The following is a 24,812-nucleotide window of genomic DNA, read 5'->3' as shown; positions in this document are numbered from 1 at the left end:
TAACCAAAAATCTCTCTTTGGGGGCATGGGGGGAGATAAAAGGACTCATGTTACTTAGTTGGGAACTTGTTTCTAACCACACCTAACCTATTCCTAGGAAGGAATGAACATCTGATTTTTAAAAGCAACAGGAGGAAAAAATAATAAAGAAATAAAAGCAACAACAGGGGGAAACACAGGGGTATTTTTTTATGCACAAATTTTAACAGTCATTGAGACCACTACTAAATCCCACCCCACCCCACCCCCCGCCCCAGCCAACCAAGAACTTGTTTTGGGGCTTTTCTGACAGTCCAAGGTCAGCCTTTCTTAATCTCAGGTCCCTCAGAGGGTAAGAGCTGCTGGGGAGATAATCTGGCTTTCATCAGGTCCCTGACTTTTTTCTTAACTGTGTTTTTCAAGCAGTCAGACTCAAAACAGGGCCCCACACGGCAAAATACTTTCTGAAGTCAACACAGTAATAAGCCTGTATATAATGTTAATCTGGATTAGCACCCACAATGTGACATGGCATAACAGGCTCTATGTTATGATGTTTAAAATTTTCCTGTGTATCCATAAATGGTTAGGAATTTTCCTACATTACTCAAAGTCTATGATTTTTTTTATCTGGAATCAGAACTTCAGACATCATCTTGGCTAAATATTAATCTCACTGCTTTTAAAGTGCTCCAATTCCAAAGGAATCAGGTTCCCTACTCTGGGATTTAACTAAATACTGGGTATTACCATGACTCAAATCTTCACTGGTGTTAGCAAGACAAGACTGCATAGATTAAAATAGTTTTTAAAATCTCAATTTGCATACATTTTAATGTGAAGGAAATCTGTTTCTATAATCTACGTGTTTAGTATTTGATACATTTTTCTTCTTAAGGCCAAATTTTGATGGCAGTAGGGGAGAAAATGTGGTATTATATAATATGTATCTGGAAAGTGATTTCTACAACAATGTCCTCAAAGGAACAGTGTGTCTCCTCAGGGAACCCAACAGCGTGACACAGGGACTCAGAGGGGACACTGTGGGATTTTTTAAAATTTCAAGGAAAGCACAGCAACAACTGGTAGATATTATACTCATTTCTTTTTCTTTTTTTCCAAGTTTACTTATTTATTTTGAGAGAGAGGGAGAGAGTGAGTGAGCAAGGGAGGGGCAGAGCCCAACACGGGGCTCCATCTCACAAACCACAAGATCATGACCTGAGCCGGGATGCCTGGGTGGCTCAGTCAGTTAAGTACCTGATTCCTGATTTCAGCTCAGGTCATGATCTCGTCACTTGTAAGTCCAAGCTCCGTGTTGGGCTATAAGCTGACAATGTGGAGCCTGCTTGGAATTCTCTCTCTCTCTGTCTCTTTGCCCCTTCCCCACTTGTGCTCCCTCTCTCTCAAAATAAACTTTAAACAAACAAAAAGATCATGACCTAAGCTGAAATCTAGAATCGACCCCTTAATTAAATAAGCCACCCAGACGCCCCTATTATCCTCACTTGTACTCTTAGATTCTCTGGACCTGACTACTTAATGCAATGGACAGTTAGGTATTCCTTTTGGCTTATGGGCACCATGAAAAAAAAAAAATACCAAGACCCTAGAGCATTATGAACTAACAGAGTTTGTGACCACTCTGTCTTAATCATTTCTTTTAAAGGTTTTGCTGTAGTTTGGTTGGCAAACTGGAGGTTAGATTAACTCAGGGAATGAGTTCCAGTACCTGATAACTCCTCTGTCCTCCACCTAAGCAGTATTCGAAAGAGTACATATACGACTAATAATATGTGTACTACTTTAGAGAAGAAAAAAAATTTAAAAAGAGAACACATTTATTTCCTACCAACAAGAGCCCCCAGAGGATGTTTCCACAGAGGTCACCCTGAGACTATTCAGCCTGGGAGAAAAGCCATCTGGCCTAATACTTGATAGGAAGTGAAAGGCAACATGTTATTATGTCAGTGTGGATTCCCAATAAAGACAGGGACAAAAGAGAAACACATTATTACATGCTACGAGGATCTTAATATAGCTATGGAGTCCAGGGAAAATGACAGAACTAGATCACTCCAACCCCCACTCAGGTCTCAGGGTGAGGCTTCGGCATATTGGGATTTTTAAAGTTGGAATGCTAACATTAACTCCTTTCGTTCTAGTCAAAACCATTCTTAAACATGCGGAGCCCTGCTTAAAGAGAAATATGTTGTCTTGGGGCGCCTGGGTGGCTCAGTCAGTTGAGCAACTGACTTCGACTCAGGTCATGATCTCACTGTTTGTGAGTTCGAGCCCCGCATCGAGCTCCGCATCTGTGCTGGCAGCTCGGAGCCTGGAGCCTGCTTCAGATTCTGTCTCCCTCTCTCTGCCCCTCCCCCACTCATGCTCTGTCTCTCTCAAAAATAAATAAATGTTAAAGAAATTTTTTTAAAAGAAATATGTTGTCCAAACCTAGAAATCCAGATTACGGTCTCCACCTAAAGAAAGCAGTGCTCCTTGGAGAAATGGCTGATTATGAGTCTGGGACAGAAAACGGACGAGAGGAGCCTGGAGCATCTTGTCAACCAGACAGCAAGGAAGCCACACTTTTGTCAAAAGATTTGGGTGCCAACCTGAAGAGACTCCAATTGGCCAAAAATGGCACAATTTGAACATTAATACATACTTGTTATGTATTAAACTATATACATTAAACTATAAACATTAAACTATATAATATACGAGCTTTTTAGAGAAAGCTTTTATATTTTTCCCTTAGAAAGTTCCAAAAAGGCATGGAATAACAGGTTAAAGTTTTATTTAGGTTTCCTGACAAAATTTATCAAGACACTTTACTTTCCAACTGGACACCCCCAGACTCTTCTCATAACAGGCCTTTTTTTCCTGAGTTCATTTGTTCCATAAAAAAACAAAACAAAACAAAACAAAACAAACAAAGCCTTCACTGGTCACCACTAGAGAATGACAGACCAATGTATCATTTTGAAAACTGATAAATAACAAAAAGAAGTATATTTATCCAGGTCACAAGTACCTCTGGGTAACCCAATCGAACATGAGGGAAAGTTTCTCTTTACAGAAATATTCCAGCTAGTAGTGAACAAGGACTGACAGCCTGTCACCATCCTGCAACCCCTCATCAATCACCAAATCCAGGCATTAGGTATCACTGGTTGCTGACGTTCCAAAAAGGCAGAATCAGTCAGACAGATTATCTGCCTCTTGACGGAAGAACAAATGATCAATTATAAAGTCATGTTGCAAAAAAGAAGGTGGGGGTAATAAATATGGAAAATCCCTAGATCCGAGTACTAATCTACTGGGAATAGAGGACTACATTACAGGCATTTCAGACAAATCTAGTCTGTAGGACAAACTAGTTTCTTTAACAACAAAATTAGAGTCTTAAAATACAGAGTGACCCATTGTTCCTGTTTCAAACCACTAGAAAAATTATGACATTTATGAGGCACTGGAAATCTGAGCCCTTACTAGGTATTGTATGATATTAAAGCATTATTAATTTAGTATAGTAAGGACTCTTTTAAAAATAAGCACAATACCATTATCTTTTTTTAACAATGTGGTTTTTTGTTTTTTGTTTTTAAATATTTGAGAGAGAGAGACAGACAGACAGAGCATGAGCAGGGGAGGGGCAGAGAGAGAAATGGAGACACAGAATCCAAAACAAGCTCTAGGCTCTGAGCTGTCAGCACAAAGCCTGGTGTGAGGCTCAAACTCATGAACAATGAAATCATGACCTGAGCTGAAGTCGGATGCTTAACCGACTGAGCCACCCAGGCGCCCCTAAAAAAATCTTTAAAAATACTGTCAGAAAGCTGAGACTCAGGTGATGATCTAACACTGTATTTTGGACTAGACTATCAATGCAATCCAGTTATGAGAAATGATAAATCTCCCTTCCCCAGAAATACTCTTCTTTAAGAGTATTTATACTCTTCTTTTTCACACAGAAAAAGAAAAGGTTCACTGGGAACTCCGAGAAAGTAGAAACATTATCAGCAACTCAGTGTCCCATCTTAAAAACAGCAAGTCAGTACAGCACAGTCAAGAAGATAATGACCAATAACCACTACCAAGCAATCCCCCAACACCTTTGTCAAAACATCAGGAAACCATCGCAGTTGGCAGTCGTCCAACGTCCCAAATCCTAGTTACTCCAAACCACTGCCAAGCTGGAAGCTTTTCTGAGGAAAGAGGTCTATTATTAGAGGAGCTGAAGATGTCCAGTTGAAAAGTACAACTATTTTCAGTTTATATTCGCCGAAATAAAACCTACCTGCTATCCCATGTCTAATTCTGACTCTTTCAAAGGGAGAGAAAATAAAAGCTTCCTCTAAAAAAGCAAGCTGGCTGCATTTTAGGGACTTACTCATGGCTGTTAAATTCTCTAAGCATCCCAGTTTCTACAAATATCAGAATATCCTTGGATTTGAAGGTATATCTATACAACGTGCACCCTTTTAGTCCTTCCACCTTGCTTCTATTAAGAACACATACCACTCTTTGGAAAGCACTGAAAAAACAACCACCACTGACAGTGTATCGACACAAACACGTGCAGTACGGGCATTATCTTCTCTGACATACTTCTCAAAGTTCTGTAAGTCCCATACATCATGATATTTAAGGATGAGGTTGCTTGTTTAGCAACTTTATTGGTTCTTCAAACTCAAAAATCTCAAACTTTGTTTAGATTTTTCATTAGATCAGCAGGACAATAAATGTACTCTGGGATTTCTTCTTTTTTTTTTTTTTTCAATGTTTATTTATTTTTGGGACAGAGAGAGACAGAGCATGAACGGGGGAGGGGCAGAGAGAGAGGGAGACACAGAATCGGAAACAGGCTCCAGGCTCTGAGCTATCAGCCCAGAGCCTGACGCGGGGCTCGAACTCCCGGACCGCGAGATCGTGACCTGGCTGAAGTCGGACGCTTAACCGACTGCGCCACCCAGGCGCCCCTCTCTGGGATTTCTTCTTGAAGAAAGGGCAGGAAAAAAGAAACTTACAGGTAACTAAGTACCCAGAAACTCAGAGAAGGAAAAAATTCTTTAAGCCAGTAATTTTATCAAAATTATGATAATTACGAACAGCGATTTCTTTAAAGAGACTAACTGACCCAAGAGGAATTCTTTAAAGGGTTGAGCAGAACATGTGTTTACTGTGATCAGGGCATAGGATTCTGCAGGACCCATGGCCCCCCCCCCCCCCCCCCAAAAGGGCCTCTCAGCATCTGGTATGTTGGGGTTTGTGCACCTGACCATGGCCTCTTGTTAAACCACTGCTCACACACATGCGCGTCAACTCAACAAATGTTTGGTGAGCACTTAGGAAAAGGATTCGTGTACAGCATGCTTTCTCTCAGAAATCCCACATAGTTCTCAGTGTATCAGCTTGTACCTATATATTTAATATAAAGCATGATACTGCTTTATTCCCATCTTATACACAGGGAGGTCGAGTCAGGGACAGGTTAAATCACTTCAGTAAGGTCACAAAGTGAGTAAGTCACCACAATTTAAAAACCGAAACAAAATATAAAACTCTGCTCTGGTTTAGACCTAACACGCCATTTGTATTTACCCTTCCATCTGTCCTGTGTCCTGTCCATTCTGTCCCCTCCAATCCCATCTGTTACAAGCCATCCCACACATTCATGTCATCCATCACCAACCTTTGCATCAACTGCTCCTTGAGCACGCACTTGTCCCGAGCACTGCGTCAGGCACTGTGCCGAGTACAAATTCGATGGAGACATAGGCAGGTTCCTATCTAGAGGGCTTACACTTTTCCTATGAGTTTAAGATAATTTCCATAAAGTACAAATGATTTTGAGGACTCTTCCAGTAAAATCATGTTTTCCACAATCCTATTAAATAGGTTCAAAAATTTTAAGTATGAACAACTAGAAGCAAAACAAGAGTTAAAAACACAGGAACCTCTGCCACCCTCATTTCTCTCTCTGTACAGTCACGTTTCTCTAGGTTTCAACTCACATTCTCAATTCTCTCTCTCAAGTGAGAGCACACAGTCATAGTAGGCAGAACTGATATCTAGAACTTTATACCATGGTTTAATAATTCAAGTTTAAGATACATAAATATGGGGAAGGCACATATATTATCCATCTGTAATATTTTTAAAAATAAGCCAGAAGTTGAGCCACCTAGGTTTTTTAATATCCTATAAGGAAAACAAAACACATTTCATTCAACTATGAATCTTTTGATGACTAAGCAGCTCATGAGTATGTGTCAACAACAGTAAGATCACAGCAAACACTAGAAACATGTAGAAGCTGTCACATAATATGGCAATCTCCACGTTAAATGACTTTGCACCTACCGTAGTGTCATTGCTGGTAACATAAACCAGGACATCAGAGGAGTTCCTGCCATTGATGTATCGGTAGCAGTTCCAAACACAGCTAATCAAGTAACCCTGTAAGTGAGTAATAACTATTAGACCTTTCATTTCAACTTCAGACGATTTTAAATACCCCCCCCCCCCCAGTTACAAAACTTTTATTTACATAATTAGTACGTGCACATAGTAACTCTACTAAACCAAAAAGTCCCTAAAATTACAAGTGTTGGGTACTTTTCTGCCAAAGGGTGCTGCTATAGCTTATTCTATCACACCACCCCGGAAGGCAGTGGGGGGCCGGGGAAGGGGGGATAGGGAAGAGCAAGAGAATCTGTGAGAAAAGGTAGTTGGAAAGATCAACGGCCACAAACATTTACTGCCCCCAGTGTCACAGGTCAATTTATTAACCCATTTCTCATCACATTTTAATTCTCTGTATTTGGGATCTTTATTTTACTTTTATTATACGTGATTAAACAAGTCATACACAAGTTAATTTTTTCAAAAACGTTCACAGCACATAAATTTGCTTCATGGTCAATAAAATTCACTAAAACATTTCCCATTTTCATAATGAAATATCCAAAGAAGATAATTAGAATTAATGTCTCGAATAAAGATATGAATAAATAATGTCAGGAGCCAGGAATAAAGCGTGAGCTCATGGGAGGTGTTCTATGTAGACTATGAGCCACTTGCATTCCGCTCCAATCACCTGGAACTGGATTAAAGGACTTCAAAATCCCTTTCTAGCTGTACAATTCTTTGATCAAAAAATGTAATGATGTGGAAAGACTGGAACCCTCGTATGCTGCCGATGGGAATGTAAAATGGTCCAGCCGCTTTGGACAAGAGTCTGGTGGTCCCCAAAAGGTTAAAGAAGGTACCATATGATCCAGCACTTCCACTCGTAGGTATGTGCTTAAGAGAAATGAAAACATGTGTCTGCACAAAATCTTGTACACAAATGTTCACAGCGGCATTATTTGTAATAGCCAGGAAGTGGAAACAACCCAAATATCCATCAACCGTCGATGCGGTAGATGAAATGTGGTACACGCATACGATGGAACAGTGTTCAGCCATAGAAAGGAAAGGGATTCTGACATATGCTGCAACCCGAATGAACCTTGGAAAATATTACGCTGAGTCAAAAACGGTCAGTCACAGAGGACCACATGCTGTATGATTCTATTTACATGAAATGTCTAGAACAGGCAAATCTACAGAGACAGAAAGTAGGTTAGTAGTTGCCAGGGGGAGGGGTTCTGGGGGTGGTGAGTGATAAAAATGTTCTAAAGTTATGCTGCTTAACCACAGAGCTGTGTTCACACAACTCCATGAATATACTAAGATCCACTGAATGGTACCCTTTTAATAGGAGACTTTAATAGGAGACACATGAATTACACTGCAACAAAGTTGTTTGTTATAAAAGAAGATATTTAAGGACGAAAGGGGTGCTTGTCAACATTTCTCAGAAGAGTGAAATAAAACACTCTGTCATATACTCAGAATGCTGTCTTAAGCTGCATTCATACTTAATGGTGATTACTTCTTATATTTAAGTATGCTGTGAGGATGTTAGGATGAAAATGTATAATGCTATTTTACAACATGTTCCTGGACAGCAATAATCTGAAACCAGATATCAACAATGAGAAAGAGAGGAAGGGCAGATTTCTTGAACAATGTACACAGTATGTTCAATTTACTCAAAGCTTCAGTTTACTCAGTAATGCCATTGTTTCTTTAGTGGGAAAAAAAAAAGCCTTAGACTTTTTGGGAATTCCAATACAAATGAAGAAGAATGTTTGGACATATCAGTTACATGTTATGTAAGAAGACTACTCATCCATTTTTTTAGCAGTGAACTATAGCTATTTTTTTTTTTTTTTAATGTTTATTTATTTTTGAGACAGAGAGAGACACAGCATGAATGGGGGAGGGTCAGAGAGAGGGAGACACAGAATCTGAAACAGGCTCCAGGCTCTGAGCTGACAGCACAGAGCCCGACGCGGGGCTCGAACTCACGGACCGTGAGATCATGACCTGAGCCGAAGTTGGACGCTTAACCGACTGAGCCACCCAGGCGCCCCGAACTGTAGCTATTCTTTAAGACAATGTGAGGCCCCTGCAAAGACAAATCTGAAACAGAAAGGCTGAACAGCAGAGGGGAAGTGCCCGGGGACTGGGACTTCACAAGCTCAGGCGGCATTCTCGAGGGCCCCCTGCAACACCACGTGCATTCACTTACTCAACACTCCAACAGGGGGAAAACCTCTGGCCTATTGTCACTAAAAACCCAATAACTGACTTCAGTGATCTTATTTCTTTCTTGACATTTCTGTAAGCTTATTCAACTTCAGGAGAATTAAATATCTAATATGTTTCCCAAATAACCTTGCATTGACAAATCATGTCCATCATGTATTTGCAGAGCTAGGTGGTAAGCATTGCTCCTTTTGTGGCCTTGGAACAGACTGAAATGGACTACGCGTCCTGGTTTGGGCTCCTAGGGAACCAGTGTGGTGATTAATCTTATTAAACAGTAACAGTGAAATCAGGTCGTGAGAGCCACTGATCAGGTAAACTGATATGTGAAGTCACAACATGTAGACTCATATTTATTTAGTCATTACTGAGTCTCTACGTGCAAGGCATCAGCTTAGTGCTAAGCGGAATATAAACATGATGGCCTAGTCTACGTTCCCAAGGAAATGCAGTCTAGTTAATAGATATGTATGTAACGAAATATTAGGAGAAGTACACATTTCCCACAGGGTGGAGGCAGATTTGTATTGTGCCTTTTATTAGATCATAATGATAACTAAGTGTTTTGCAATTTATAAAAGCACCCTCGGGCAGAAATTGTTCTTATTCACGACCAAATCCCAGTACCTAGAACACAGCCTGGCACACGGAATATCCTTAATAAATATTTACGGAGAAAATGAATGAATGACATATCTTCCCATCCATTAGGGCACTTAAACCTCACAGTCACTGTACAGAATGTTTTCTTCACCATTATTGCTAGTTATTAAATGAGGAAACCATGGCTCTGGCCACTCGGCGAGAAGCAGCAGTGACAGAAGCTAAATCAGACTCAACAACTCCAAGCATTTCCAATACAAATGAAAATGCCTACTAATAAAAATGCCTTCAAGAGCACTCGGAGGTCCCAGACTCCGAGCTCCTGGTAATGGCAGAAAGCGGCTTGGTCAGACTAACCTTCCTTCAGGCAAAAATGATAAAATCTGGAGTAAGACATGTGCACAACTTGAAAGCCTGGAGGGTAGGTGGGGGGACCGAAAGCAGGCAGAATCTAAAGAGTCTACCTGTGAAAGACAAACTACCAGGAGTAGAGGATTGATAGTTGATGACCTTTTGCCAGAGGGTGCTGCCAACTCTGCATGTGACAGGGGTGACCTGGGGTGGCAAAGGACAACGTTCGGGGCTAACTGCGCAGCCGGAAGGCTGGGGTGAGAGGAGCAGAACCACACGGAGGGGTAAAGCCTCCAAATCCGTGTATAAAATTGGCCCAAACCTGAAGCACTGAACTACACGGGCAACATCAACATATTCAGAGTTTCGTGGGGAAAATGTAGACACAAATAATCCCCTACTCCTCTTCACCATATTACCTGCTTGAAGTGACTTTTCTCCCTAAATGAGGCTTCTTCAAGCTTACTGATGCTTGATTATTTAAAAAAATTTTTTTTAAGTTTCTTTATTTATTTTGAGAGCAAGAGTAGACAAGTGGGAAAGGGGCAGAGAGAAGGAGTGACAGAATCCCAAGCAGGCTCCACACCGTCAACACAGAGCCCGAAGCGGGGCTCAAACTCCTCAACTGTGAGATCACGACCTGAGCGGAGACCCAGAATTGGACGCTCAGATGTTTAGCCGACTGTGCCACCCAAATGCCCCAAGGCTTGCTTTTTTAAGAACTGGGAAAGTTTACACCAAAATAAACACAATGAGAGACGTTAAGGATTAAAAGCTCAAAGTCTAGTAACAATTTAGAAATTTTTACTTATTGGTAGCACACAAGCACAAATTATAGTGATGTTTTTACCATCAGGTTCACAAAAATGAAAAAGGAGAGCTGGTACTCAACTGTTGAGGTGGGGGAAACAGTGCTGACAGGGTGTCAGTCACCCAGTTGGGGGGGGAGATCAATTTGACAACCTACCAAAAGCCCTCCAACTACGCATACCCTCTAAGTTTAAGAAATGTATCTTGAGGAAATAAATATACTGAAGATGAAGTAAAAATATTCATTGCAAGAGCGCCTGGGTGGCTCAGTCGATTAAGCATCCAACTTCAGCTCAGGTCACGATCTCATGGTTTGTGAGTTCAAGCCCTGCATCAGGCCGTCTGCTGTCAGCACAGAGCCAGCTTCAGGTCCTCTGTCTCCCTCTCTCTGCCCCTCCTCCACTTGCTCTCTCTCTCTCTCTTGAAAATAAACATTTAAAAAAATATATTCAGGGGCGCCTGGGTGGCGCAGTCGGTTAAGCGTCCGACTTCAGCCAGGTCACGATCTTGCGGTCCGTGAGTTCGAGCCCCGCATCGGGCTCTGGGCTGATGGCTCGGAGCCTGGGGCCTGTTTCCGATTCTGTGTCTCCCTCTCTCTCTGCCCCTCCCCCGTTCATGCTCTGTCTCTCTCTGTCCCAAAAATAAATAAATGTTGAAAAAAAAAATATATATATATATATATTCACTGCAGCACTATTAACAAGTGAAAAAGTAGAAACTGTCTTGATGTCCAACAAAAAGCAATTTATTAAATAATGATAAATTCATACACCAGATGGTTAGAGAACACTGTTCAAAATATATTACATTTTAAAAACAAATTACAAAAGAAAGTGCACACAGACATTGTAATGGCTGTTGCAGTATATAAAACATACAACCTAACGTATACATTAATGTATTCCCATCCAAATGGATTTTGGAATAACCCTTGGTTGGCCTGTGGAAGTGTGGTTACTGTTACTCTCATATAAATAAGAGAAAGAACAGAATTGTTAGGAAATAAGAAAACAGTTCAGAAATCTAAAGCAAGAAAAAAAACTGACACAAGTTTGCTTACTTCTTCAACATTCATGAATACATTTAATAATATTTAAGCCGTAAGTAAAATATTCACACTTACCTTAAAAGTCAAGATAATGCTGATAAACAGAAGAATAATAAGGACCAAGCAGGTAGGATTCACGGACATGATATCATCTCTGTAGGGAAAATTAGGAGGCTGCAAATAAAAAGTGCCCCATTAGCAAATCTCATTAATCATTCAGGATTACACTCTTTAGGCATTCACCAGATATGCTTATTAAAAAGCAATTAGTTAAAGCAGACAGTTATTATGTAAGACCCCTACAAACTTTCTAGCCTACCTCTACTAATTAAAGAGTAACAAACGGTTTGTGGGGAGAGGTCAGTGTACTCATAATTCAGGCAATAACTCATGAAAAGAAAAATCAGAGGAAGGTTCATTAAATGAGACCTGAAAATGTAACACTGCCTCCTATGATCCAAAAAGTTAAAGTCAGTAGTCTATATATACCTCTGACATTTAGATTTTATGCAAATTCTGGACCACTCTAAAGGGCTTGCACAGGGCAAGGAGGAAAAACTATTAAAATCCTGTTTTATTTATACAGAGTATTTTTGCTAATGCTGCTTCTCTTCAAAGAGCAAATCTTTTACACTAGTAGGTATTCACAGCATTAAAAACCAAAGACCAAGCCCTACCATCTGACCATACGGATGAAGTATCAGGTCAAAGAAGTCCCTTCAGGAGGACCCAAACCTGCCCCTATGATTGGGGGTGACGGGGCCCCACCATGAAGCCCCTGCTCCGCCTGGGGGAAGCCCTCCTCTAACCGGCCTGGGTCAGTGTGCGTGGAAGGCAGCTTGGGAAACCATGTCCCCTTTCCTCTCTTCTTCATCACCTAAGACCATAACTGTTTGGATTCCACATGAGCAGTATTCTGAGACATAACAAAGAGGTTCCAAATGTTAAGAAAGAATACAAAGAAAACCCATGACTCATGTGCCTGACTCCTCCTCCCCCCAGGAAACATCACCAACTGGTTTTCAGTCTCCTTTCGCTTTGGGCAAAATACCCAAGAAATAAAACCTGAATCATTCTTTGTGATCAGCTCATGAAACTGGTCCCTACCCTTGGAGACTGGAAGGGCTTTTGTAGTACTAATCTTAAAGGTAAGAATAAAACAACTTGGTGCTGGTTCACAAGATCAACATGAAATCATATTGTTTCTGTGTCTAATAAAAAAAAAAAAAAAAAGGATTAAAGTGGAAGTTTGTGACTCCTTCCACAAACATCTCTATACTCTTTCCTCCAGAAAAGCGAGTGTGGTTTCTACGTCCAGTTAAGGCCTACAGAACACAGGCACAACTTTTTTTAGCTGCACTTTACAAGACTCCACATGAACAGAACAGGCATTAGAATTAAGTGGGTGCCTTCCGCCAGCTTTCTCAGATAACGGTCCCCGCAGACTCCTGTATCTCAGCTTGTCAGCGGGGCCTTGCTGTCACTGGAGCTTTAACATCATCCTTAAGCATCGGGATAATCCATAAGCGTCACCACTTCAACTTAGACTGATCTTGAAGTAGAACAGACTGAAGACACTTGTATTATTTGGTTTGTAATTACAAATAAAAGTAGACAGTGATTTTTTTTTTTTTTTTTTTTTTTGCTGATACTATGATTACTGTCAGCAGTATCCCCGATATTATCATTTTACCACTGGCAGCTCTAAGGCTAAGTGACTGAACAAGGTGGGGTATAACAAAGTCAAGGTAGTATTCTGAGTGTTCTGAATGCCTGCCTGCACCTTATACATTTCTGCAATATATGGGACGGAGCACACAGGACACTCTTCAAGCAGTCACAGGGCTGCCATAGGGCTTGTCTTATAGTGTCTCCTAACTCAGCACCACCCCCTTTACCAGCCCCTCAAGGTGACAGGCTATGCTGAAATCATGCTTCCTGCACACTTCCAAGGTTGACTTTAGGAACCCAGCACTAGGTCCTCATTACAGAGTAAAAACACAAGTCCCTAAAGAAAAAGGTAATTCTACAACCTGCTCGTTATATAGAAACACTCTCATGCAGAAATACTCAAGCTGTACCACAAGAGATAACATACAATTAGAAAATACACGTGGAAAATACACAAAAAAACACACATGGCAAATACACAAAATTTTTCTTGACACTACAGGCTACCGAAACATAGACCTGCTGGGTTTTTTTAAATTTTTTAAAAATGTTTTTATTTATTTTTGAGAAAGAGAGAGAGAGATAGGGAGGGGCAGAGAGAGAGGGAGACACAGAATCTAAAGCAGGCTCCAGGCTCTGAGCTGTCAGCACAGAGCCCGATGCAGGGCTCAAACTTATGAACTGCAAGATCATGGCCTGAGCCAAAGTCAGACACTTAACCAACTGAGCCACCCAGGAGCCCCTGGACCTGTTATCTAAACCAAGGATAAGTTATTACTAAAAAGAATGACAACCATAACAATGACAACCTAATGCTTTTAAGGAGCAAAACGCTGGAGGCTTTTCATGCGAGGTCTGCTAAGTATTAGTTACGTGATCTGGGCATGACTGCCCTAAGATCGGAAACTTCTGAGGCCACATTTCCTTCCCTCCCCTCCTCCTCCTGCTCCATCTCTCTCTTTTCCACTGAACTTCCTCTTGGCCTCCCCTGTCACCTGAAATCCTCAGCCTTGTATCTCCCATCCCAGAAAAACCCTGCTCCTTCCCCAGAGCTCATAGACAATGCAAACTTCCAAAGAGTGAACATTCTCCCCCTTTAAAACATTCTAAAATTTTGAAGAAATTAAATTTTAAGGCACATTCACAATTTTAAAAATGAAGGCTAAAAATGTAAAGGCACAGAATTATTCTAATCTCACACCTTCCACAAGCTTCTGAACACCCAGCGACCCACCGCATTTGCTCAGATGATCACAAAGGGCATTTAACAGAAAACCAGTCCCAAAAAGATACTTGAGGAAGATAGGGGTTCTATGGTCAAATCAGTTTGGGAACCAGCATATAGTATAGTTCCACTTTTCCCATACAACAGCAGAGGCAAAATGCTATCCTTCGCTAATAACTGAGCAAACTACATCTTACAAAAATAATAAATAATAATCAGTAACTAGCTTATTGATTTATGTAGGTGCATCTCATAGAGTCAATACAGCCCCTACTTATCTACTCCAGAGGTTATGTTGTCCTGACAAGCATTCTAAGAAACCAAAAATCTCATCTTTAAGACAACACTCAAAAATTTCTAATCAGTAACTCAGAAGCCAGTGAAAGACACACAAAATCACAAGTGTGTGTATGCTGATGTCTCGATCCCTGACTTGCGGGTTTCCCTCATGAAGGAACCGTGGTGGGGACGGCCACATACCAGCTGTCGTATGTATTCCTGAATGGAGTTCGGATACACAAGCACAGTGACGGCAACCAAGGTGTTGAGGGCGAAATCAAAGATCTGGTAACAGAAGAACGGGATGATCCAGGCAGCGCGTTGCTAAATAGGACAGAAAATACAACGTCAGTGTGTTCCACGTAAGAAAATATGGTTTCTTCCCAATTCAGACAAAACCTTTCTTGATCTGAAGGGAAATGGAGGACAAGAAATTCAATCAACCAGGTCATGACAACTGACAAGGCAGACAGCGGTGGTCAAAAACAAGCCTCTGGACATTTCTGAGACTACAGCATTGGTTTTCCATCCACATCATATTAATGTGAGATTTAAACTTCCAAAGATTCTTACAGGAAACTGAGACTCATCACTTCTTCCTTCTTACAAGTAGCTGCACAGGTTACAAGTGTAAGGGATCAAGGAAAAAGCCCCTTTTTTCAGCCCCTTATTTCAAGGCTGCTTACCTTGTATGCTCCGTAAGTAGCCATTGCACAAATCAGGATCATGAGAAGAGAAATTGCAATTGCAATGCACATGTCTGCGAAAAGAAAAAAAGAAAATCAGTACTAGATCCACTGTTTTAACATTTTTTTTATATTATTTATTTTGAGAGAGAAGGTGTAAGCAGGGGAGAGCCAGAGAGAGAAGGAGAGAGAGAATCCCAAGCAGGCTCCACACTGTCAGCAGAGCCCAATGTAGGACTTGAACGCATAAGCTGTGAGTGATCATGAGCCGAAATCAAGACTCAGATGCTTAACTGACTGAGCCACCCAGGCACCCCGTGTTTTAACATTTTTTTCATCTCTCGTCAAAGGCATTTTGTTTATAAACCAATTATAAGTGAGAACTTTATACGAAGTAAACCACTTGGAGCTCTTCAGGAATTTGAGAAGATGATAGTTAATGGACATAATGTGTCCAAAGAAGTTCTCCCTGAATCATAAAAATGTCTACACATAACATACTGACTTACACGTAAGTTTATTTTGAAAACGGGAAAGCGATCTTCGTTACAGATATTTTTTAAAAAAAAGTTTGGTCATCTGGTCCACTGAATTAGATATACAATAAATTAGGCATTTTTTTAAGCATGAGTGCCTAACATGTATTTTATAAACTCATGTGTGTCTTATGCCCCCATTAAAACCCTCCACTGGCTTCTCATTTAAAATAAAATCTCAGGGGGCGCCTGGGTGGCGCGGTCGGTTGGGCGTCCGACTTCAGCCAGGTCACGATCTCGTGGTCCGTGAGTTTGAGCCCCGCGTCGGGCTCTGGGCTGATGGCTCGGAGCCTGAAGCCTGTTTCCGATTCTGTGTCTCCCTCTCTCTCTGCCCCTCCCCTGTTCATGCTCTGTCTCTCTCTGTCCCAAAAATAAATAAACGTTGAAAAAAATAAATAAATAAAATAAAATAAAATAAAATAAAATAAAATCTCAGTTTATCATAGCCTTTATGTCTGTCATTTCTTCTAGAGCATGCCTAATCTCTCTCTAATCTCCTCACACTTTCTCACGTACTACAATCCAGCCATGCCACTCAGTTCCCTAAGTACAGAGAGAACACCCCACTGTAGGGCCTTGGCACCTATAGATCCCACTGACTGGGGCACCTTCACTCCCATTACCATAGGACTAGCTCTGCCTTTGTATCATTCGCACCTCAGCTCAAACATCAACACCTCCAACAGCTCTTCCCTGAGTATTCATCCTACTTCCGGTTCCTCCCACATCAATGTCGTGTTTTCTTTACAGCACGTATCACTATGATCTTGTTTATACCTGTTGTGTATCATCAGTCTCTCTTTGCTAGAGGACTCCTCCTGAGGGCAAGAACTTTCTGCATCTTCTTTACTACTGCAACCCCAACATATAGAAGGAGACAGATGCCCACCACAGGAGCCACTAGCCACATGTGGGCCCAGAGCACCTGTGACGTGCTCAGTCTGAAGTGAGATGTGCTGTAAGATTAAACTATACTCCAGAATTCAAGGACCTACCACCAAAAAAAAAAAAAAAAAAAAAAGTAAAATATCTTGGGGTGTCTGGGTGCCTTAGTCAGTTGAGTGTCTGACTCTTAATTATGACTCAGATCACAATCTCACGATTCAAGAGATCAAGCCCCAGGTCAGACTCTGCACTGACAGTGTAGAGCCTGCTTGGGATTCTCTCTCCCTCTCTTCTCTCAAACCCTCCCCTGTTCGTACTCTCTCTCTCTCTCTCTCAAAATAAATAAACTTGAAAAAAAAAACAAGAATGTAAAATATCTTAATCATTTTTATACTGATTACATGCTAAAATATTCTGGATATACTGAGTTAAATAAGACAAACCAGTCGGATGAGCATCCAACTTTGCCTCAGGTCATGATCTCATGGCTCGTGAGTTCGAGCCCTGCATCGGGCTCTGTGCTGACAGCTCAGAGCCTGGACCCTGCTTCAGATTCTGTGTCTCCCTCTCTCTGCCCCTCCCCCACCTGCAATCTGTCTCCCTCTCTCTTTCTTGTAAATAAATATTAAAAAATTACAAAAAAATTAAAAAAATAAACAAAAAGTAGTACAGTTAATTTCACCTGGGTCTACCTTTTTAAGTGTGGCTTCCAGAAAATTTTAACTTACATATGTGCTTGTACTCTCTTTCTATTGAACAGTGCTGATCTAGAACACTGCCTATATCACAGCAGGGACTAAATGAACATTTATTCAAGAGGTCATGTTATTATGTCTTTAGATTCAGATTAATTTTTTTAATGTTTATTTATTTTTGAGAGAGAGAGAGAGAGAGACAGAAGATGAGCAGGGGAGGGGCAGAGAGACAGGAAGACACAGAATCTGAAACAGGCTGCAGGCTCTGAGCTGTCAGCACAGAGCCTGATGCAGGGTTCGAACCCATGAACTGTCAGATCATGACCTGAGTCAAAGTTGACGCTTAACCGAGTCACTGAGGAGTCCCACACCCCTAGAGATTCAGATTAGTACATATGACTGGGTTTCTTTCTTTTTTTTTTTTTTTTTTTAATTTTTTTTTAATGTTTATTTTTGAGAGAGACAGAGACAGAATGAGAGTGGGTTAGGGGCAGAGAGAGGGAGACACAGAATCCGAAGCAGGCTCCAGGCTCCGAGCTGTCAACACAGAGCCCGACGCGGGGTTCGAACTCAAGAGCTGTGAGATCATGACCTGAGCCGAAGTCGGATGCTCAACCGACTGAGCCACCCAGGCGCCCCCACATATGACTGGGTTTCTAAAGCAGTTCTACTGTGGGATTCTCACTAGCTAAGACAGTGCAAAAACCCATGCAGTAAAACATCTGTATGGTGCTGGCAGTTTCTGAGGCATTTCACGCATACCTCATTTAGTCCTCTTAACTCTGAGACGACCTTGTTCCCACCAAGCAGACCGCAAAACGAGGCTTAGAAGTTATGAAACCCGCTGAGACAGTATTTGCACCAAAAGGCTGAACTGTGACTAGTCCTGCTCTTGGATTTCAAATCTCTGGTTCTGCTAAGACTGTTGCTTCCTCTTCAGCTTTCAATACTGACCAATGAACCAATGTGGCCGACTGCTTCGATCCTCCAAAGGAAAACATCCCACTTCTAGAACCATCCTCTCTGCATCCTCAGCTTCAGAGAGGAGAGGACATTTTAGGCAGGAGGTTTACAAACAGAAGAATTGGATAAAAGTACATTCTAGGACAGCAACGCAGGTATATCAACAAAGACCATCTGCCGTATTTAAAATTTTTTAAATGAAGGTTCCTGAGATTAATCTATATGGATTTAGTGGAATAAATTCAACATTTCATTCTCAAAAAAGAAAAAAGATACGGTTATGAAAGCCTCAGAGGATGACCAGTACTAGCCAGTACTTAAAAAATTCTTTAAAGTATACATACAGATTTTGTAGTTTATAATTTTAATGTTAAATTGGCTTACCTTTTCCCTCTTATGAGGGAAGAGATACCTACAAGGAAAGTTCATGTATGCCCTACGGTATTCTTGTAGGATCGTGAGGGGAATAAACTTGAGTGCATTTTATATGCAAAACAAAAGCTGAGACACTTAACTCCTTAACAGCAAAGGGAAAGTCTCTCTCACACACACATATGCAAGCCCACGCGGATGCATTCTAGCATGCCATTTGCATACGAAGCAATGAGGGTTATCAGGCTCTCCGTTCCTACATGAAGCTATGACCACTGTGGAACGTCCATTGTCTGCTTTTACGGTCCCCACTTATATGTGTGCCTTCTTTCCGCAGTGAAGTAGGCGCTGTGTTATTATGTTAATCCTCAGGACAACCCTAAAAGGTTAGTACTATTAGTAATTGCATTTTAGAAAAAGATGACTAGAAGAAGGCAAGTCCCTTGCCCAAGGCTGCCCAGCTAGTAAGTGGTGGATGGGATATTCTCCCCAAGAAGGATGAGTCTATACTCTTCACCCGGACGTTACCCAGCTGGGGAGGAAAACCATGCAGCCTCCCTAAAAGGAATTGGACGTCGGTATGTACTTGCTATGTGCAAAACCTATGAGAATTTATAGCAATCTCTGAAACCGGAACTCAGGCAGAAGTTTATTATTTTCTTCTTTGTCTACCGACATGGTTTCCAAATTCTGTACAAGCATATTTTATAATGAGAAAAAAAATTAATGGAAGCCAGCCCATTTATAGGGTATTCTTTACTTCACAGATCTTAAAAGAGACTCTACAAACTCAAGGTTGTATTCAAACATTTTAAATATTAATATAACCTAAAAAACACTAATACAGCCGGCATATCCTATTCTGAAGTAAAAAGAAACTCCAGAACTAAATCTCATATAATTATAAAAAAATGTTTAAATTTACCTCCTTCTCCAAGAAGAGAAATTAGGGGCACAGGGGCACCTGGTGGCTCAGTCGGTTAAGTGTCCAACTCTTTATTTCAGTTCAGGTCATGATCTCACGGTTCGTGGGATCAAGACCTGTGTAAGGGCTCTGCACTGCCTGCTTGGGATTGTCTCTCCCTCTCTCTCTCTCTCTCTCTCTCAAAATAAATAAATAAAACCTTGTTAAAAAGATAGAGAAATTTAAAAAGCACAAAAGTAAGAGAAAAGTCATAGAATATCCGTTTACCATTCATAGTGAGATACTACTTACCATAAAAAAAAAAAAAGTTAATTTGAGATGAGGAAATTTTCAAAATTCTGTTCGTACAAATGATTATACCAACCACACCGACCGGACTGAGTATATGACAAGCATGCGAAATAGCTTAGGTAGAATCAAAGTGTAAATCCAATAAAAACACGGAGCAGAGAAGACACAGCAGGCTAATACACCTTCTATCTCCTAGCAATCTGGAGCACATGCTGGCTCCCCTGACAGTGTGTAGTGAGTGCACCCTGGTGGACGTGAGTAACTCTGAGGGATTAAAATTCATTCCTTTTAATGACGTCAGACATAAAAGAGGAAACAGTTCCAACAACAACGTACGGATTTTTAAAATCAGTAACAGTACTGGTCGGTGACAGGGATAGATGCCCTTTACTTATTATTTTTTTAAAATATTTATTTTTGAAAGAGAGAGAGAGAGAGCGTGAGCAAGTGAGGGGCAGAGAGGGAGACACAGAATCCGAAACAGGCTCCAGGCTCTGAGCTGCTAGCACAGAGCCCGACACGGGGCTCGAACTCACGAACCGCGAGATCAAGACCTGCACCCAAGTGGGATGCTCAATCAACTGAGCCACTGAGGTGCCCCACCCTTTACTTATTCTTGATACATTATTTCCTAGTAGCAACCCAGTCAGACACATACTGTCCTCACACTGTTCCCTAAATTAACGTCCTGCCTCAATAATGCAGCTCTAATTTGAAAAGGATCCTAAGAAAAGCTATACCACAGGCCACAAATGGCATAATCAGATAATGTTTTCTGATAGTCAATCACGGAAATAAAAAAGGCATATAACGGAGTTCTATGAAATGTGTCTCTATTTTTTCTAATTTTCTTTCTATTATTGGTGAGACTGATATTTTTCTTAATCACCCAAACCTCTTGCTTTTTTCCTATTTGAGTTGGTTTCAATCTCTTGTAACTGAAAGTGTTCTGCCTGACACAATTTGCAATATATTAAGAATATTACCTTTTTGTCTATCATAAATGTTGCAAACAGCTTCCCCGATTTATTTCTTTCAACATTATCATGCTAGCCTATGATACAAAAAAGGTGTATGTAGGTGTGCGCGTGTATGTGTGTTTTCATATAATGATTCAAATCATTTCTTTCATTTTTTTTAGTGGCCTTGATTTCATGAAATGTCTTTGTTTAAATATTCAATTTCTATGGGGTGCCTGGGTGGCTCGTCAGTTAAGCATCCGACTTCCGCTCAGGTCATGATCTCATGGTTGGTGGGTTCGAGCCCAGCATCAGGCTCTGTGCTGACAGCTTGGAGCCTGGAGCCTGGAGCCTGCTTCGGACTCTCTCTCTCTCTCTCTCTCTCTCTCTCTCTCTCTGCCCCCTGCCCTGCTCGTGCTCTGTGTCTCTCTCAAAAATAAACAAACATTAAAAAAATACATTTTTAAATAAATATTCTAATTCCACTTTCCCTTATATTTCTTGGGTTTCTTTCCTTCCCATAAAACTTGGAGCTAGCTAGATAACTACTTCATTCATGTACCCATCTTACTTCTTTAGTCATAAGTCACTGCCATGTCTCAAGTTTCTGTCATTTTGGCCACATTCCTGGCACCGCAATTTATGAAAACAAACACTCTGTGGAGTATATTCTCACCCCTTAGGTCTAGAGGAGAACTATTTTCAGATGGATTCACAGCAACAATATGACCTACTGAAAGCAAAATATAAAGCCCTAACCACCCAGGTTCAAGTCCCTACTATGGGGTCCTATGTTCTGAGGTTGAAAGTTTGGGGAAGAAGAAACAATAAGGCACTAGTTTTATTTCATTAAAACAGAAGGAAGGTTCTAACACACTTTTTGTATAAGTGTGTGACAACTGTTTGCAATTTTTTATTGAAGTACATTCAGAGAGAAGAGTTTTTTGGCAACATGCTAATTTAGAGCTTTATTCTTAAACTCAAAATTTATTTCATAAACAATCAATAGGTGTGTAATATGGGATAAACACTGTGAGGACACCATCAGGACATAACCTCTGTTCTGATGTTGAGCATCAGAACTGGGAAGGGAAGGAAGAATCCAAGAGGAGTTCGTTGATGAAGAGCTAAGGGAGGTCAGAGGGGCAGGATTACTTTTAGACAAGGGGAAAAAAGAATTTTTTGGAGGAAATGGTTATTTGGGCTGGGTTGTTTTCATATATATACATATATATACATATATATATACTTATTTATTTATTTATTTATTTATTTATTTATTTATTTATTTTTAACTGAGCTATAATTCACAGAGCACTAGGCTGGCTCAGTCGGTTAAGCTTCTAACTCTTGATTTTCAGCTCAGGTCATGATCTCACAGTTTGTTAGTTCAAGCCCCGCGTTGGGCTCTGTGCTGACAGTGCGAAGCCTACTTGGGATTCCCTCTCCCCCTCCCCTGTGCTCATGAGCTCTCCTCTCTCAAAGTAAATAAATACACTTTAAGATAATAATAATAAAATGAGCCATAAAAAAGTTAGGAAGAACTAATTAATTCAGGAAACTTACTTAAAATGTCAAGTTCACAGAATCTAATATAAGGAAATTAGTTCCTGCCAGCTACATGCTTATATTGAGATGTATACTGATATAGTTAAGTCTCTATATAAAAACAGAAAAAGCAATAAACAGCATTTACATTTTTTGTGTGATTAGTGATTATGTTCACTGGAGAACCAAGATGTCATGACTAGACCGTGAGAAGGAAATAAAAGAAATTTAATTAAAAACATGAATGATCTATAGATCATTTAATGCAATCCCTATCAAAATACCAACAGCATTTTTCACAGACCTAGAATGAATAATCCTAACATTTGTATGAAGTTCTTATAAAATAAAGAAGTTTCTACACAGTGAAGGAAACAACAGAACTAAAAGGCAACATACTGAATTCCAATTCAGATATTTGCAAATGACATATCCAATAAAGGATTAGTACCCAAAATACATAAGGAACTTATAAAACTCAACACCCAGGGGAGCCTGGGTGACTCAGTTGGTTAAGCGTCTGACTCTTAATTTCAGCTCAGGTCATGATCTCACGGTTTGTGGGTTCAAGCCCCACATCAGGCCCTGTGCTGAAAAGTGCAAAGCCTGCTTGGGATTCTCTCTCTACCCCTCTCTGCCCTACCCGGCTCACTCTATCTCTCAAAATAAATAAATCAACTTAGAAATTTTTATATATATAAAAAAAAAAACCTTGGGGCACCTGGGTGGCTCAGTCGGTTAAGCATCCAACTCTTGGTGTTGGCTTGGGTCATGATCTCACACTTTGTGGGTTCAAGCCCCATACTGGGCTCTGTGCTGACAGTGTGGAGCCTGCTTGGGATACTCTCTCTCCCTCTCTCTCTGCCCCTCCCCCACTCACTCTGTCTCTCTCTCAAAAATAAGTAAACTTAAAAAAAATTTTTTAAAAACCCTCAACACCCAAAAAATGAATAATCCAATTTAAAAATGGGCAGAAGACATGAAAAGATATGTCTCCAAACAAGACATACAAATGGCCAACAGACACATGAAAAGATGCTCTATATCACTCATCAAGGAAATGCAAATCAAAACTACGGTGAGATACCACCTCGCACCTGTCAGAATGGCTAAAATCAACAACACAAGAAACAAGTGTTGGTGAGGATGTGGAGAAAACGGAACCCTCGTATAGTGCTGGTGAGAATGCAAACTGGTGCAGCCACTCTGGAAAACAGTATGAAGGTTCCTCAAAAAGTTAAAAATGGAACTACCCTATGATCCAGTAAGTACACTACAGGGTATTTACCCCAAAAGTACAAAAACTAATTCAAAGGGATACATGCACCCTTATGTTTACTGGAGCGTTCTTTTCAACACTCAAATTATGGAAGCAGCCCAACTGTCCATCAATAGATGAATGTATAATGAAGATGTGGTGTGTGTGTGTGTGTGTGTGTGTGTGTGTGTGTGTGTGTAGACATATACATAAACTACTATTTGGCCATGAAAAAGAATAAGATCTTGCCATTTGCAACAATATGGATGGAGTCAAAAAGCATAACGCTAAGTGAAATAAATCAGTCAGAGAAAGACAAATACCATATGATTTCACTCATATGTGGAAGCTAAGAAAACAAACAAAGGAGATAAAAAAGAGACAGAAACCAAGAAACAGACTCTCAACTCTAGAGAATAAGCTGATGGATACCAGGGCGGGGGTGGGTGGAGAGATGGGCGAAACAGGTGATAGGGATTAAGGAGTATGCTTGGGATGAGCACTGGGTGTTGTATGGAAGTGATGAATCACTATATTGTACCCCTGAAACTAATATAACACTGTATGTTAATTATACTGGAATTAAAAATTTTAAATAAAAAAATAAAAACATGTATGATCTATACGGAAAATTTTTGGAAATATTACTGATGGATGCTGAAGAAGATGTGTATTAACTGGAAAGTTGTAAGCCGTAATCAGACATTTAACAAACATTGCACACATCTCTGTAAATTCAAAAATCATTGACTTGTACATTTAAAATGGGTAAGTTTATGGTATATAAATTATACCTCAATAAAGCCATTTTTTAAACAGTTGTAACTGGACAAAATACAACATATAAGGTATCACTTCCCCCTAAACTAATGTGTAAGTTTAACATTTGTAATTAACAAATTCGCAACAGGATTGCTTGAGAACTGGACAACTGATGCGAAAAAATAAATAAGCAAAAATGGTCAGAAGATTTCTGAAAAAGAAGGACCGGGTCAGGTTCACCATATACTAAAGCATGTTTGCTGAGGACATGGGGAATTGGCACTGAGCGTTCATTCCCACCT

The 24,812-nt window shown here is 40.4% G+C and overlaps 1 protein-coding gene across 1 annotated transcript in view; it reads right to left on the bottom strand.

Moving 5' to 3' along the window:
• LAPTM4B (lysosomal protein transmembrane 4 beta) overlaps positions 1-24,812 on the bottom strand; it is a 79,635-nt gene that overhangs the window by 16,326 nt on the left and 38,497 nt on the right. The window contains 4 exon segments of the mRNA XM_040494078.1: positions 6,349-6,444; positions 11,531-11,629; positions 14,832-14,954; positions 15,317-15,390. Coding sequence (XP_040350012.1) covers positions 6,349-6,444; positions 11,531-11,629; positions 14,832-14,954; positions 15,317-15,390 — 392 coding nt within the window.

Source organism: Herpailurus yagouaroundi, unplaced genomic scaffold (genome assembly GCF_014898765.1).
Source record: "Herpailurus yagouaroundi ecotype Mexico unplaced genomic scaffold, PumYag 186, whole genome shotgun sequence".
Lineage (NCBI taxonomy): Eukaryota > Metazoa > Chordata > Mammalia > Carnivora > Felidae > Herpailurus > Herpailurus yagouaroundi.
The sequence above is the reverse complement of the archived record's forward strand: the minus strand, read 5'-3'. Positions and strand labels throughout refer to the sequence as shown.